General features: G+C 46.8%; 1 protein-coding gene across 2 annotated transcripts in view; it reads left to right on the top strand.

The window, feature by feature from the left end:
• rock2a (rho-associated, coiled-coil containing protein kinase 2a) overlaps nt 1-16,833 on the top strand; it is a 36,606-nt gene that overhangs the window by 5,872 nt on the left and 13,901 nt on the right. For both annotated transcript variants that reach the window (XM_079752174.1, XM_079752175.1), the window contains 15 exons: nt 5,778-5,859; nt 6,143-6,243; nt 6,515-6,652; nt 7,457-7,717; nt 8,873-9,017; nt 9,398-9,536; nt 9,888-9,979; nt 10,251-10,410; nt 10,516-10,579; nt 11,149-11,237; nt 11,772-11,820; nt 13,128-13,263; nt 13,589-13,680; nt 14,264-14,510; nt 16,268-16,374. In XM_079752174.1, coding sequence (XP_079608300.1) covers nt 5,778-5,859; nt 6,143-6,243; nt 6,515-6,652; nt 7,457-7,717; nt 8,873-9,017; nt 9,398-9,536; nt 9,888-9,979; nt 10,251-10,410; nt 10,516-10,579; nt 11,149-11,237; nt 11,772-11,820; nt 13,128-13,263; nt 13,589-13,680; nt 14,264-14,510; nt 16,268-16,374 — 1,902 coding nt within the window. The remainder of the gene's footprint in view (nt 1-5,777; nt 5,860-6,142; nt 6,244-6,514; nt 6,653-7,456; nt 7,718-8,872; nt 9,018-9,397; nt 9,537-9,887; nt 9,980-10,250; nt 10,411-10,515; nt 10,580-11,148; nt 11,238-11,771; nt 11,821-13,127; nt 13,264-13,588; nt 13,681-14,263; nt 14,511-16,267; nt 16,375-16,833) is intronic.

The following is a 16,833-nucleotide window of genomic DNA, read 5'->3' as shown; positions in this document are numbered from 1 at the left end:
GTTTCCAAACATGCAGGAAGTGCAGTGTTGAGAAATATCCCTGCAAAAGTAATACTCTGTTTTTAGAGAACCTAAGGCCAGGGATGCCATTTTAAGGAGAACTCTATATTTGTGGGAAGTGCATTCAAACTGATGTTGTACCATGACCGTTCCAGTCATTACCATTACCAGCACTAACAGTTTTTTTTGGGAAAGGGGAAAATACATCAACCTGGTAGTATTTACATAAGTAGAACTTAGTTTAGGTCCAACTGGCAGTGGTTAAACCAGCAACCACACTCATTTAGTGTGTGTGCGTGTGAGTGTGAGTGTGCGTGTGTGTGTGTGTGTGTGGCATCCATGCAGCATCCATGCTTACATCACAATCTCTGTGTAGGACTTAGTTGGCTGATGGGTCATAGCTAGACCTCAGCTGCCCAATGCATCTGTTAAAGATCTCCCCGGACGATGAATTGAGATAGCTGCTTTAAAATGTTCCATTACATTGGGCCCATAAACCTTGATTTGATGTTTAGTTTGAGTGGCAGTAGACCGATCTTGTAACACAGACAATGTATACAGTCCGAATTATTATTATTCACTTCCTGCTGGTGGTAAACCACCACAAGAATCAGAACACAGCACAACAACAATTTTATTGTAGCATCGATTTTCCCTAGTAGCACCTGCCTATGTTGGTTAATGTTTTGTTCACTTTACGAGCAACATTTAAACTGTACAACACATTGCGTTATCTCGATATTGCAATTGTTTCCCCATGTCCTAACTACATCCCAACGGGGCGTGGAACAGGGGCTGTTGGGAGCCGGAACAGTGTTTTGAGAACTTTGGTTGCCTGAAAGTCATTGTGTTTGTATATTTCATGGGCAGTGGATGGGGGGTGTGAACGGGGGGCAAAGGGTGGAGAGAGAACTCCCACGTACAGCGTCCTCTCCAGCTGCTCTACGTATTACCGCCCACTGCCTGCTGCAGCCCAAACACAACCGCTCACTCCCTCTCTCTCTCCATCCATCCACCTTTCTCTGCATCTGAGATGTAAACAAAACGTGCACATGCATATTCCCAAACGTGCACTACGGATGGGGGGTTAGGGTTAGGGTGATATGGACAAAATCAAACATCGCTGTTTTTGGACCCAATACCTTGATAATTATATATCGGCAATATTGTAGGAATGGCTATTGGTGTTTTACTGTGAGGTCCCTGCCGATTCCCCTCTCTAACGTGCAGGTTTTTTTGTTTTCACTTCCCAGAGTGGATGTGTTTTTATTCAATGTTCAAATGTTGCCCTTGGCTGGTCACAGGTCTTCATTGTGGTGCCGCTTGCTCGATTCTAGCATGCCTGTGTTTGTTTGGACATAATTTGCATGCTATTCAGAAGGTGCAGAACAGCAACCAGTCATCATAGTAATCAGTCCGCCCGCTCTTATCCTCTTAAAATGTTAGTAGTGTTTGCTGGCTTTTGATAATGTCACATGACGCGGGAGGACTGTGTATGTCACTGGGGATGGAGGCAGCTGTGTGTAAGGTGTTAAAACAAGTTTCACACCGTTTGTTAGTTGGTTTTCGTCACCATTTGGTGTGACAAAAACAATGAACAATCTTGTAAATGTATTTACATGAATCATTGACATCGGTGGTAAGTTGGTGGAAAGAGAACAGAGGCATCACAAGGCTCTATTCACTACAGGAAAGATATTGCCAGAGTGGATGACCCCAGCCACCCTCTCCACGGAGAGTTTGAAGTTCTGGCCTCTGGATGGCACTCTAAACCCCCCCCCCCCCCCCCCCCCCCCAAGGCCGGACACGATGTTTGCATTGTAATACATTTTTGTACCAAGTGCAATTACTGTATTACAGGTTCTCTCTCATTACTGACCTCTTTGGCCATTAAGTGAACTGCAGCGGGTTGAGACAATAACAGTCCTAAGATTAATTTCTAATCATAACCAAACGTTAGTTATAAACAGACAATGGGAGTGGCTTGAGTTGATATATTGCACATACAATTTACAAATTAAAAAAAGTTCTGCAAGAACAGACATTATCGCTATTATCTACGCTAGGATGTCACTTGGTTCCCTTTAATCGGTAGAACCGCCCGGTTCAAACATGGGTTAATGGACCTCCTCTGACAGGCTGTTCTATGATACGGAGAGAGTCGCGGAAGGTCTCCATTATTTAAATGAATAATATTCATTAATTCTATCTCTGCACACATGCTGCTGCCTTGCCACTTAATATGAGTAGCGTAGCCTGTGTCCTTTCAGCATGTGTAGAACATGGTCTCACGTTCCTCTGGAAGGGTCTGAAGCTGTTGTAAAGGCTGAGCCGCTCTCCTCTTCCACTGTTCCTGGTCTCTATCATTCTTTAGGAGGGATGGGGCCCTGCCTGGCATTCTAACCAGAGAGAGACACACACACACACACACACACACACACACACACACACACACACACACACACACACACACACACACACACACACACACACACACACACCACATCTCTCCTCCACTCTCGCTCTATTCCCCACAACTATTTTTAAACGTCTGGAATTTGATAAAAAACATTGGCATTCTGTCCTTCGAGCCTTTTAAAGGCCAGGGCACTGTGTGTGCTGTTCTCGGTGCCAAGTGACGATAGAGGCGCGCAGGACCAAGTGGGGTGCATGAATGAGTGTTTATTGTGGTGCTGGGGGTTTGGGGGTTTGCGGGGAGGAGGGTGACGTCATGTTAACCCAAAATAGGTGGGTTGTTATTAGTCCCTTCTGAACACGCCTCGGGGTGAACGTCACCACATTCCTGCAGTGGTGTGTGTGTGTGTGTGGGCCGTGAGTGCAAACGGTGGCCGAAGAGGGCAATACCTGCAGCACCGCGGGAGGCAGGGGGATGGCTCAGCAGCCAACGCCAACTGGTTAGCTTGAACGAGGGAAGCCCGCCCCAGGTGTCTGCCCTAGCGCGGCTGCTATGGCCGCTACATAGCATAGCCCCTATTTACGTTTTCTTTGTTTTTTTATTCGCCTGTCGCCTGGCAACTGCACAGAAACTCTGCTCCACTGTCTTGATTACAGTATAGCCGCGATAAAAGCAAAGAGCTCGAGCACAATCTACTATATGTCCGAGAGGGAGATAGCACACTCGCTGAACAATAGTTATTCTTGGCTTGGCAGACCAGTTCCAGCCAATAGAACGAGGACGTGCAGTAATGGGGAGCAGGAACACTTTATTCTCTAAGTATTCAGTCTTGATTTTGGAAGGCAATTTATAGCAAGGTGTGTGTGTGTGTGCAGAGCCAACACATCCCAGAGGTCTTTTGTTTGATTCATTTAATAATCGCTTCTCGCACCACCTCCATACCTCCCCTGAGAGCCATGTAATGCGTTCAGCCTCTCTGAATTATTAAGTGGACGGAGACGATCACTGAGTCGCTTCACCGCGTCACTGCTTACGCTGGCCGACAGTTGTGTAGAGCTGTCGTCATCCACAGGAGCTAAAGGTCACTCATTGTTACTCATGTCAAGAGACTGTTATTGGTTAACAGGAGGTTCTGATTCATGTGTTGCATTAAACATAGTCCCCCATTCAGTCATCAAGTGGAATGACTGTGTGGTAGTAGGACCACCAGGCTAAACACATCACAGTCGTCTATGCCACATGCAAAGTTTTTAGGCCATGTTTTTTAAGCAAAACTGTTATTTGAATAAACAAATCATATTGCCCTTTTATCATGAGATGGTAGGATCAAGCAGTATTTTACATGTAGATTTACATTTAGGGGATTTTGCTGACGCTTTTATCCAAAGCGGCTTACAACCATTCATTCACTAAATCAACACCGACGGCGGTGTCAACCAGGCAGGGTGAAAGCGAGCTTGTCAGGAGCAGTCGCGGCCGAGGCGTCTTGCTCAGGGACACTTCCACACTCAGCTAGGAGGAGCCGGGGATCGAACTAGCCACCTTCCGGTTACAATTCGACCCGCTCTATCTTTCCCCCTATATGCTCGGTCTTAAACCCCTACGCAAGCATGCAATCCAACTACACAAAATGGATATGAACTTAACTTTCTCTAAGAGTAGAGTCATCGTTTGTAGCATCCTAATAATGTGTGTTGATTCTGTGTGTGCTGGTTTTTTTTGGCACACTTTGACTGCGTGTACATTAATGGACATATATGCGTACAGTACATGTTCATCAAGGCAGAGGTACCTAATTGCAGCACAGTAGTAGCTGCAGCAGCGCTCTGGCCTCAGAGGAAATGACTTGCATGCATACAGAGACCCGCTTCATGACCCATTGAAATTATCTGGCTGCTCTGGGGTGGGGTGCATCATTTCCTGTATCGCTTAGTCCAAGGGAGAGATCTGTCTGTACATGCATACACACACACACACGCAACCACACACGCACCCACAAACAAACACTCTCTCAGCTGGTGTAGTTTTTTTGCCTTAAATAGTAGTTTTGCATGAGGTCAGCCCTTTAATGGGGAAGTGGATTTTTAGATGTTGAAATGTGTGAGTGCAGAGAGAGAGAGAGAGAGAGAGAGAGAGAGAGAGAGAGAGAGAGAGAGAGAGAGAGAGAGAGAGAGAGAGAGAGAGAGAGAGAGAGAGAGAGAGAGAGAGAGAGAGAGAGAGAGAGAGAGAGAGAGAGAGAGAGAGAGAGAGAGAGAGAGAGAGAGAGAGGACAAAAGGGAGGCAGACAGACTTTGGCAACTTAAGGAGGAGAATGATCTTCCTCATCATGTCAGCTTGACACTGCGGCGTGTGAAAGCAACAATTTGTCATCGCTTTACTACCGTTTCTATTGTTTAGCGTGCAATGGATCAACTGTTGAGGAATGCACAATGCTATTATGATGACCTCCCTGTGGATCAACTTGAAATAAAGTCAAGTGGTTTATGTTTTTAATTGGTACCTGTTGTTTGTATGTGGACAGCATGATCCTCAGTGGCTTAAGGGAGGTTGCATCATTAGAAAATGTTAATATTTTTTCAGAATCCCCCCCATGGCCAGTCCCGGTCCTTAGTCTGAAATCAAAGCATAGCTTAGAGCCAACTATTTTAAATATACAACCATTTTTCATCTAAATGAGCCAAAATGTTATGATGGGATGGATTGATATACCCTACAGTTAATTCTTATATTCAAGAAGGGCTTCCATCGATCCAAAATACAAATCAGCTCATTATCATGGCCATGTCCTCACATCCACCATGCAAGCTACACTTTGTAACTGCATCTTGCTTTCTTTCTAATGCAGCTTAAGCAATGTCTCATGAGCTGTGGAGGCAGCATAATGGGGTGAACCAGCCAGGGTGTTTTGAGTCAAATGTGCTATATTTATTATGTTTTATCCGCTGATGGTGCGGCTATGGAGGATTGGGAATGTGCAGTAAACATCTAGCCGCCTTCGTAAACCTGAGTTTGTTGCAAAGGGCACAAGATAGTGACGATCTCTGGAGTTGAATCGTAACGCTCACCTGTAAACCAAAGTAGCATTGTGATTGAGGAACGTGTGCTCATGGCACGAATCTCCACTTCCTTGACGGCTTGTGTGTTTTCTTAGCCTGCGAAAAAGTTATGCAATGCTGATTTTGGTCCACACTTGCAGAGCAAAATGAATGTTTATCTCACCAATACACCTCATTCCGTCTTTGATGGCTAAATTCAGCAGCAATGAGGATTATGTAACTCTATCACAGATGTGCTTGAATAAACCACCTACTCCTTCTTGGCCCACATGGTAATAAATATATCTGTGCTTTCTCCCTTCTAGGACTCCATAAATGCACTGGTTTTAGACCTGGACTACCCTGCACTACGCAAAAACAAAAACATTGAAACCTTTTTAAACAGATGTAAGTATTTGTGAGTGTGTGTTTGTTTGCAAATGAATGGAAATGTATGTGATGCAATCCATGATCGTTGGGGAAATGACTGACAAAAAAAGTTCTGGAGATAATCTAGCAAATATTTCCTTGTGGAGGATGTTATTTACAGGGTATGAGGATGAATGAATAACCATTCCACCTCCCCACACTCCTGCTGTGTCTGTTACCTTTTCCCTGAACTCTTTCTGTCAACATTAGGATGATATAATAGAAGTGCTTTCAACCAGGTGTCTTGTCCTTGTCTTGATAGATGAGAAAGTAATCGGACGCATACGAGACCTCCAGATGAAAATGGAAGACTTTGAACGTGTAAAAGTGATCGGCAGAGGGGCGTTTGGCGAAGTTCAGTTGGTAAGCATTCCAGTGAATGGAGAAGTATAACTTTTTTCTATTTTTTTATTGGGATCTACCGAATTCACTTGATCATGTATGGTATAAACCCAGTGGCCTCTTTTGAAAAAAACATCTCATGGCAGCAATCAGAAATTGTCTGGATTAATGAAATTTCATCCATTTCATGCACACTGAAATACTGTACAATGCCATTTGATGTTGTGCAACCCTAATCTAGCTGCTTATGAAAATTACATCACAAATCATCATCACCTGTCCTACCGTACAGGTGAGGCACAAAGCTTCTCAGAAGGTCTACGCCATGAAGCTGTTGAGCAAGTTTGAGATGATCAAGCGGTCGGATTCGGCTTTCTTCTGGGAGGAGAGGGACATAATGGCCTTCGCCAACAGCCCCTGGGTAGTACAGGTAAGACGGGTCTAACTGGTGCTGGGGGAAAACCTAGATTCATGTAGGAATCACACATTTTCTATTCTATTATTCTGAAACGTATTCACAACATCCAAAAAATGTACTATTATTTTTAATTGTTATTCTTAAATTATTACATCCGTTGATATAAAATATATATATATAAATGATCTTCTTGCCACAACCGCCTTTCTAAGCATGCACTGGACTGGAGTAAATCTTAAAATTAGCCCGGCTATGAACTGAATCTAGAATCAGTAATCGTTTTGGATTTCGATATTCAATCGATTTGTGACCAGAAGTATCGAAATCTAATCTTGAGATACCAAAAGATTAGACCCCTACGTCAAACTCGATAGGGCTAGCTATATATAGTGCGATATGTTTTCTTGCTGCTCCCAGGTTACGACTCACGTTACTTTTACATTACGTTACATAATTTAGCAGCGACATACATTGAGACCACGATGACCTTAAAGGGTCCGACCCCACTGTATGTAGTCCACTGTGGTCGGCAAGGGGTCCGAGTAGGGTCATATTCTGACGCTAGCTGGGAGCTCATGTTTCCTCTAACCACTCTGATACCAAGAACCAGAGTCTGATGTAAGTTAAGAAATTCTGGAGTATGCGTCTATTGTGTTGATGCAAACTGGTTTAAACTAGGCACATGAGTAAGAGCAAGTTTGAAATTTTACTATCCCACAGCATCATTTTTGTTTCATCCAACAAGCAGTTTAACATTCACTCACAGTAGGCATCCCTTCTGTTTCTCACCTAAACCAACGACTTCTCCCGACACAGCTGTGCTGCGCCTTCCAAGACGAGCACCACCTGTACATGGTGATGGAGTACATGCCCGGGGGGGACCTGGTCAACCTCACCAGCACCTACGACGTGCCCGAGAAGTGGGCCAAGTTCTACACGGCGGAGGTGGTGATGGCCCTGGACGCCATCCACTCCATGGGCTTCATCCACCGCGACGTGAAGCCCGACAACATGCTGCTGGACAGCAATGGGCACCTCAAGCTGGCCGACTTCGGCACCTGCATGAAGATGGACACTGTGAGTAGCGGTCGTGGTTCATTTTTTTTTATGTAGTTTGGCAGAGGTGACGCAGAATTGATAGTCTCCCGTCGGTGAAGCGCGCGGCGGTTGCGGTGAGTGCCGTTCGCTGGCGGAGCTACAAAATGTTGCGGTGTAAATCGTGCATGAGAGCTGTGATTATGTGATCGTCTTTGGCACACTTTGGTCACAGTTTGTGCACTGCAACTTATAAATTAGTTTTAGAGGCTGCAGGGGTGAAGCCAGCATGTCATGTACAGATTTATATTTTTTCCCGTTTGATTCCCAACAAACTGAGGTTTGTGGATACGGGAATCTTTGCATATTCACATGGGGCAGTAACTTTTTAATTTGGTCGAACCCCTTTCTTTGCCGCTTTAGACCTAATTTTGGCAGATCCTTTGTCACATACCATCCATCTCGGTACATTAATTTGCCAAAGTGACTCATTTTAACTGTGTGCATCGGCATCACTTTCCTCACGAACCAACTATTCGCGCTCCTCATTTATGAAATATATCTACTTGAAAATATTAACAGGCTGATCATTTGGTCGTATACTCTAGTTACGATCATTTGAGTGATCTATCCAGAGTTGTGCGTGTGGGTTTTTGTTCCCATGCTCTAATCTTGAATAGCACCAGTGCTGCTGTGCAATTTCATTGAAATTTGCACAATGTCCAAACCACCTTTTTAGCCGTGTGTCCTCACAGGAGTGAGTCAGACTAGGGCCAAAAGTGGATCCGAAAGAGACTGACTTCCTTCACACAGCATTCACTTATGATATTTTAGTTTTGCATTTCCAAGCTATGTTCCATCGAAACACGTGTTCTTACCCATTGAACCGTTTCAGAATTGAAATGGGAAAAGGCAACAATGTCACCTATTGGGTTCTCTGGCCCATGCAACATAGGAATATTTTAGCTTGCATCCGCTTAGTACATTTTGGCCACAGTCTTGTGCCCTTTGGTATATAATTACCTAGTCTTTGCCATAGTTTAGGTTTTTACGAGGGATTATTTATTTTCAGGGAAAAACTCAATTCAGCCACATACATCCTCGTGGAGGTCATGCTAGCTAGCTTCGTAGCTCTCTAGTCTCTGTCTCTATTGAACGATGGCTGGTAACAGTGTATGCTTTGTGTGTCTGTTTCAGACCGGCATGGTCCACTGCGACACGGCGGTGGGCACCCCAGACTACATCTCCCCCGAGGTGCTCAAGTCCCAGGGGGGGGACGGCTACTACGGCCGGGAGTGCGACTGGTGGTCCGTCGGGGTCTTCATCTTCGAAATGCTCGTCGGTCAGTGATCACCGCCTCCACTGATTCTGCATACAGTCCATCACTTCACCACTCTCAACATTTTGGTTATGGGGGGGGGGTGGGGCTTAAAGGCTGATTGTGGTTCCACGTCGCGCAACTCAAGGACCAAGCAGTCTTTCTGACGCCGTCGTGAACCTGTTTTGGTTGTGCATCGGGTTTTAGTTAGCAGACCAATAACAGCCCTTCCTGCTGCGTCAACATTTTTGGGAGGCGCACGTCAGGCGGTGGACACAAGGAGCAAGGACGTATTTGGTCCGTAAACGCCCTTGCGCTGCGTCGACGTGCAACCATAATCGGCCCTTTACTTCCAACCCCCTCCGACACGGCCGTGCTAACAAGGCTAATGTGTTGCGGGTCAGGTGATACGCCGTTCTACGCTGACTCTCTGGTGGGAACCTACAGCAAGATCATGGACCATAAAAACTCCCTCAACTTCCCAGACGATGTGGAGATCTCCAAAGACGCCAAGAACATCATCTGTGCATTTCTCACCGACAGGTATGTGGACTTGAGCTGTTCTGAACCGAACCCCGTTCTGCAATGCATCTTGACCACAACCAACGTCTCAACCCCTTTATATAAAGGCAGTTACATGGAACACTTAAAGCCAATGATGTGGCTTTAAAGGTCCAATATTATGCCACCAAGTGTGAGTTTGATTAGCCGTTACAAGCCGTTTTGAAAGTCTTCGTCTTCTGACATCAGAAGTGGGCGTGTCCACCTAGAATCACACTCACACATGTATGATGGGACCTTTATAATCCAGACACACACATACACAAAGTGATGACCTCAGCGAAGAAACATATTTTATAGTGTAGAAATCTAAAACCATATGTTCTTCTACAGGGACGTGCGGTTAGGCCGGAGTGGCGTGGAGGAGATCAAGCGTCACCCGTTCTTCAAGAACGACCAGTGGACCTTCGACACCATTAGAGACAGTGAGGGTGTTTCCATGGCAACGTCAACCCCCCCAAAAATAGAAATGCCTCGACTCACCAGAGCACTGTTGCTTAGTTATCATCAGTCGATAGGAAGATGTGTATTTCTGTATCCTACTCTATTTTTGAAATCTCCTTCTGTCTCTGTGTGTGTCACGATCTCTCTCTCGATTCCTCGTTCTCTTGTTAAATGCTCTCTCTCTCTCGCCCCGTCTCGCTCTCTCTCTAACTCCCACTTTGTTTCGTGCCCGCTCGCCCGCCTCCTCTGCAGCCGTAGCCCCCGTGGTCCCAGAGCTGAGCAGTGACATAGACACCAGTAACTTTGACGAAATCGAGGATGACAAGGGAGACGTGGAGACCTTCCCCACGCCCAAGGCCTTCGTCGGGAACCAGTTGCCCTTTGTCGGCTTCACCTACTTCAAGGAGGACCAGTCAGTTGTCCCTTATAATTATGTTGATGACGATCATGGTTTTGTAAAATCACTTGTCTATGTTCTGTGAATGAGACCGTTTCTGTGTCTCTTCTCTGGGCACAGGTTACTAAGTGCTTCCAATAATTCTGCGGTTGCTCATCAGAACCTGATAAACAAGAACGATGAGGTGAGTCTTATGCTCAGGGTACCATACCCATTGATATAGCAATGTAACGGGGCATTACTATTTATCGAGTAGATCCCAGAGCTACGATCTATAATGCAAAAGCAATGGTTTACAGCATTGCAATAATTCTAATTTAATAGAGCTGAAGAGATTATGTGTCAAATGTTAATGACTCCAAAGAGGATTTCCTTGGCTGAGCCCTGTGACTTACTGCATACTTTTGGCATATTTCCTGTGTTCTTGGGAACCCAAACATCTTAAGCAGCTCTTAAGTACAGGGGGGGGGGCTAAGCTACAGGTCTAATCAAAATCTCCTGCTCCTTGTATTCATTATCAAGGATGCTTTATTCATCGTGCACTTTTAAACTCAGGTCTTTTAAAATGAGTGCTCTCTGCAGTTAATAAAATCCTCCTTTTAATCTCCCTATTATTTTATTTTTATAGTCATGTTTTTGAGCGACTCAACTTAACACCAAATTAAACCAGTTACCTAAGGTTCTACCTAAATAAATACTTGATCTAGATAATAACTATCCCACAGTACAACCTATTTTGTTTCTCTGCCTCAGTCTGCCGCTCTGCAGAAGAAGCTACATGAGATGGAGGAGCATCTGAACAGCGAGCTGCAGGTGAAGGACGAGCTGGAACACAAATACAGGTGAACACACATGTGGCCGCTTTAGCAAATCCCCAGTTAAGCCGTATTTGGGCATGACTTTGGGACGCAAAAGGATATTAATCGGATAGGAGAATGAGCACGTGACTCTATCACCAGGTTGTGTTTCATGATCATAATTTGTATACCATATTAAATCGTCATCATATTTAGTTGCTCTGTTAGATGTACATATGTGCTGCTAATATAGGCTCTGATTGGAGATCATTTAGGTATTGGCTGCATAGTCAGCAGCCATTAACTGGGAAGAGGACTTGGCCAGCACTAAAGCAAACAACAACCATTGCTATAATTTAAGTCCAAAATGGACAGTTAAGTTATGTGTGGGGTCAATAAAATCCGATCAAATAATTCCCTGTTCATCATTTTTGGTAATACATTTTTTTTTAAATCATGACGCCCCCACTTTTCTTAGATATTTTTCAATCTTACAAAATGCATAGGTGTCTGCATGCAATGCTGCACTCTTATAGTAACTATAACATCAACTCTTTCTCTTTGTCTAATGTTCTGCAGGGCGGCCACTGGTCGTCTAGACAAGGTCTCCAAAGAGCTGGAGGAGGAGGTAGGCCAGTCACACTGTAACACATGGCCCCTCAAGGGCCCCATGCACTTGGATCCAAATCTAAATTGGCCTGTCGAATGCCGCGATGTCCACACGGCCCACACCTAGTCACTGTGATGCGTGGGTTGTTCGGGTAATGGCGCCAGACGTTTCTCACCATCTCTGTTTCCTGGTAGTCCCTGCTTTAGCAGGCACGCTAATGGGTTACGCATAATATCTTGTTTCATAATGTCTTGCTTCATTCTGGTTTGCAATAGTCGTAAAAAAAGTCCGTATCGTGGTCAATGCTATCAAACGGATATTTACCGATGGCAAAAACCCTGACTTAATCATTCATGTGGTGTAGCTGAGATGTATTGAGGGGGAGTGTGGTAAAGGTTGGACTGTTGTGACTGAGCATCCAGACCACACTTCCGTGATTCACATCACACTTCCATATGTGGCCTATATTCTGTCCGTGCGAACACACCATTCCCCATCCTGTTTCAAGTGTACAGGGGCCCCTTTAGTAAATGTCCCCGTGCGACTGGTTAGGTGACTCTGATGCTTATCAGAGTCACCAAACCAGACACATAGTTGAATCCCGAAAAAAGTAATGTAAGGAGTACTTTACATCAGCCATGCTGATGAAAGAAAGCAGGAAATGTAACACATGGATTCAACTTGAGTGTTAAAATACACTGGGTCGTGCTTGTCCAATCAAATTGCTGAACGCACTGATATATAAAGCCAAGTGCACACGGGCGTGTCAGGAAAAATGCAAAATAATATTTTGAAATGTTGCGTCCAATATAGACTTGAAGCAAGCAAAGAGATACAGCCCGCTGCATTTGGAAATGTACGCATTTGTCTAATGATGCGAATGACGGGTCTCAATCGTCCTTTTCCCTGTTATTAATCGCTTCCCAATACGAACTCTGTGGGAAACATTACAATGCATCCATACGGTGTGGCTGGTACAACACGGGCCGTCAAATCCATACCTGGCTCATTACGCTAACAGTGATGTGTAAATGGACTGCATTTATACATTGCTTTTCTAACCAGTGGTCACTCAAAGCGCTTTACGATATTGCCTAACATTCACCCATTCATGCACACATTCACACACCGACGGCGGAGTCAACCACGCACGGCGACAGAGACGTTAGGGGTTAGGTCTCTTGCTCAGGGACACCCCGACACTCGAGCCAGGGATCGAGCCAGCAACCTTCTGGTTACCGGCCGACCTGCTCTACTTCCTGAGCCACACGCCGCCCCCGTGGATGTGTGTACTCGGGGGTTAACTGGCCGGGTGCTGATCTCAGGTGAGCGGCCGGAAGGCGCTGGAGTCCAGCCTGAGGCAGCTGGAGAGGGAGAAGGCCCTGCTACAGCACAAGAGCCTGGAGAGCCACCGCAAGGCGGAGAGCGAGGCGGACAGGAAGCGCTGCCTGGAGAACGAAGGTGAGGGCCGTGCACGCTCTACGGATAATGGGTTGTCAATGTGCGCACTCTGCACGCACACTTCATGGTGACGTGTGTGTCACTTCTAGAAACTGAAAAAGCTGTCATTTTGTTAATAACAATATACACATTCTTAATATACTGTTCATGTGTGTTTCCCCCCCCCCCCCCCCCTTTTTCTCTCTCAACTCTCCGTTTTTGCATAATATATTTTTTACTTATGATAATTGTTATGTATTTATCTATTTAAAATTGTCGTAGGATTTATTTGCGAGAGGAAAATATCTTTGCGTTGCTTACCGACCGCGCCGTCTGTGTTGTGCAGTGAACGGGCTCCGAGACCAGCTTGACGACATGAAGAAACGCAACCAGAACTCTCACATCTCCAACGAAAAGATCATCCACCTCCAGAGACAGGCAAGTCCTCCCACCACTAGTTTCACACCACGCCACAATGACACACTCACACACCACACACTCACACAAGACCAACAAACGTGTCCTTTTGAAAAGGGTTTGCCTGGAAGTGAGGAAAAATGTGACTTTGGTCAAAGTGAAGTTCATATTAAAGTCGCAATGTGTAACGTTTCATCCACTAGCTTGCCGCTTAAAACAGCTCGATGACATATCTGTAGTCAATGCTGGTCAATAGTGATTGCAATGATGTCATCAATAAAATCACATCCTTCAACTGATATATTCTGAAAATAGATAATGCTGGCCAGCCACTTCTTTGTTTGCAGGATCTTACTATTGGAATCACCAATTTTATTTTATTCTGAATGTCTCACGCCTACTTACTGAAAGGGCTTCAAGCCCACACAACCCTCTGCTTGAATGAAAAAGACCTAAAAAACGAAATAAAGGCTACAACCCAGGAAAAAACGATACCAATTGTCCTCAAGGAGAATCAAGCCTCGTAGACGTTTTGCTTGAGGCCCTGATTTAGTCCCTCAGTGTTCCCATTCTGAAGTCGACATTATTCCCAACGCGGCTCCAGCTGGAGGAGGCCAACGCCTCGCTGAGGGCCGAGGCGGAGGCGTCGCTGCGGCTGCGCAAGGCCCAGACGGAGGGCAGCAAGCAGCTGCAGCAGCTGGAGGGGCACGGCCGCGAGCTGCAGGACAAGTGCTGCGTGCTGGAGCGCAGCAAGCTGAGCCTGGAGAAGGAGTGCATCGGGCTGCAGGCCGCGCTGGAGGCGGAGCGGCGCGAGCACAGCCAGGGCTCGGAGGCCATCGCCGACCTGCTGGGTGGGTGGCGGCGGAGCGGGCCAGGCCCTGCGGCCAGGCCGCGGTTCAGCAGTCATTTTGGAGGGGGGGGGGAGGGGGGGGGGGCAGTGAGCGGGCTCGGGTGTCTTCATCTTTATGGCGGGGTTTGGGGGAGGGCACGAGACGAAGGGTTGGAGGAATGGGCGCGGGGAAGAGGGATGGGTGGTGGAGGATGGGTGGGGGGTGAGGGTCTGATGGGTGGGGGGTGAGAGTCTGATGAGTGGGGGGATAGTGTGGGGGGTGAGGGTCTGATGGGTGGGGGGTGAGGGTCTAATGAGTGGGGGGATAGTCTGACGGGTGGGAGCGAGCGAGTGGGTGAGTAGATGGGGCAGGTTTTAGCTAGTGGGTTGGGTGGGTGTGTAGGTAGATGCTTTGCTAGAGGAGCCACGCTGTTTGTGTGGAAACTGAATAGTTTGGTAAATCTGCCTCACGGTGAGGAATACCTCACCATATTGGGGATGGGGACACTGTTGGTCTGAGGGTGTAATCACATTCGGGAACTGTAGTACAAACATGTAGGAAACTCTACAGGAGGTATACAGGAGATAATGACTGTACAATCTCCTTGTATCATCTCCTTTTAAGACGGCATAGGAGATTGAATAAACACATTCAGGTTAATATGCATCCTAGTGGCGGGGACTGTTTTATTTACCCAGCGATGACTATCAACGGAGCCAGCTGTGTTGCGTGCATCTCTCTAGTGTCTGACGTGCTGTGGGGCGTTCTAGTGTTCTGACGTGCTGTGGGGCGTTCTAGTGTTCTGACGTGCTGTGGGGCGTTCTAGTGTTCTGACGTGCTGTGGGGCGTTCTAGTGTTCTGACGTGCTGTGGGGCGTTCTAGTGTTCTGACGTGCTGTGGGGCGTTCTAGTGTTCTGACGTGCTGTGGGGCGTTCTAGTGTTCTGACGTGCTGTGGGGCGCTCTAGTGTTCTGACGTGCTGTGGGGCGTTCTAGTGTTCTGACGTGCTGTGGGGCGTTCTAGTGTTCTGACGTGCTGTGGGGCGTTCTAGTGTTCTGACGTGCTGTGGGGCGCTCTAGTGTTCTTACGTGCTGTGGGGCGTTCTAGTGTTCTGACGTGCTGTGGGGCGTTCTAGTGTTCTGACGTGCTGTGGGGCGTTCTAGTGTTCTGACGTGCTGTGGGGCGTTCTAGTGTTCTGACGTGCTGTGGGGCGTTCTAGTGTTCTGACGTGCTGTGGGGCGCTCTAGTGTTCTGACGTGCTGTGGGGCGCTCTAGTGTTCTGACGTGCTGTGGGGCGCTCTAGTGTTCTGGCGTGCTGTGGGGCGTTCTAGTGTTCTGACGTGCTGTGGGGCGTTCTAGTGTTCTGACGTGCTGTGGGGCGCTCTAGTGTTCTGACGTGCTGTGGGGCGCTCTAGTGTTCTGACGTGCTGTGGGGCGTTCTAGTGTTCTGACGTGCTGTGGGGCGTTCTAGTGTTCTGACGTGCTGTGGGGCGTTCTAGTGTTCTGACGTGCTGTGGGGCGTTCTAGTGTTCTGACGTGCTGTGGGGCGTTCTAGTGTTCTGACGTGCTGTGGGGCGTTCTAGTGTTCTGACGTGCTGTGGGGCGTTCTAGTGTTCTGACGTGCTGTGGGGCGCTCAAGTGTTCTGACGTGCTGTGGGGCGTTCTAGTGTTCTGACGTGCTGTGGGGCGTTCTAGTGTTCTGGCGTGCTGTGGGGCGTTCTAGTGTTCTGACGTGCTGTGGGGCGTTCTAGTGTTCTGACGTGCTGTGGGGCGTTGCAGGGCGGGTGGCGGGCCTGGAGGAGGACCTGCGGACAGTCAGGCAGTCCCTGGCCAAGGCCGAGACGGATAAGAGGCATCTCCACGAGAAGCTCACCGACCTGGAGAAGGTAAAAGCAGCAGCAGCAGCAGCAGGAGTAGAAAAAATACGGAAAAAACTCACCTCAGAATACTTAAACCAAACCACAAGGTGCAGGCCTAAACACATTTGTACGAATGCACCTTTTAATTTGGTTATCAAACAGATGCCCATTTTTATGCTTGGCTCTATAATGCAAACCATGGCCTGACGGAAGTGGCTATGTCTGACCAGACACCCGTTTCCGTGTTAATGTTTGGATATTGGATAGATAAAAAAATAGTTTTCTCTATTCACATTCACATTTTACATTTAAGGTATTAAGCAGACGCTCTACCCAAAGCGAATTACTATAAGTAAATTTGTCAGAAGAAAGAGAAACAAATCTATCGCTGTCGGTACAGTAAGGATGTTCACAGAACCAAGTTCCAAGCACTCTGACACCACTTCTGTCAGTAGTTATTCGACTGTTAAATATGGGCATCCTTTG

The sequence above is a fragment of the Pollachius pollachius genome (assembly GCF_949987615.1).
Source record: "Pollachius pollachius genome assembly, chromosome: 15".
Classification (NCBI taxonomy): domain Eukaryota; kingdom Metazoa; phylum Chordata; class Actinopteri; order Gadiformes; family Gadidae; genus Pollachius; species Pollachius pollachius.
The sequence above is the reverse complement of the archived record's forward strand: the minus strand, read 5'-3'. Positions and strand labels throughout refer to the sequence as shown.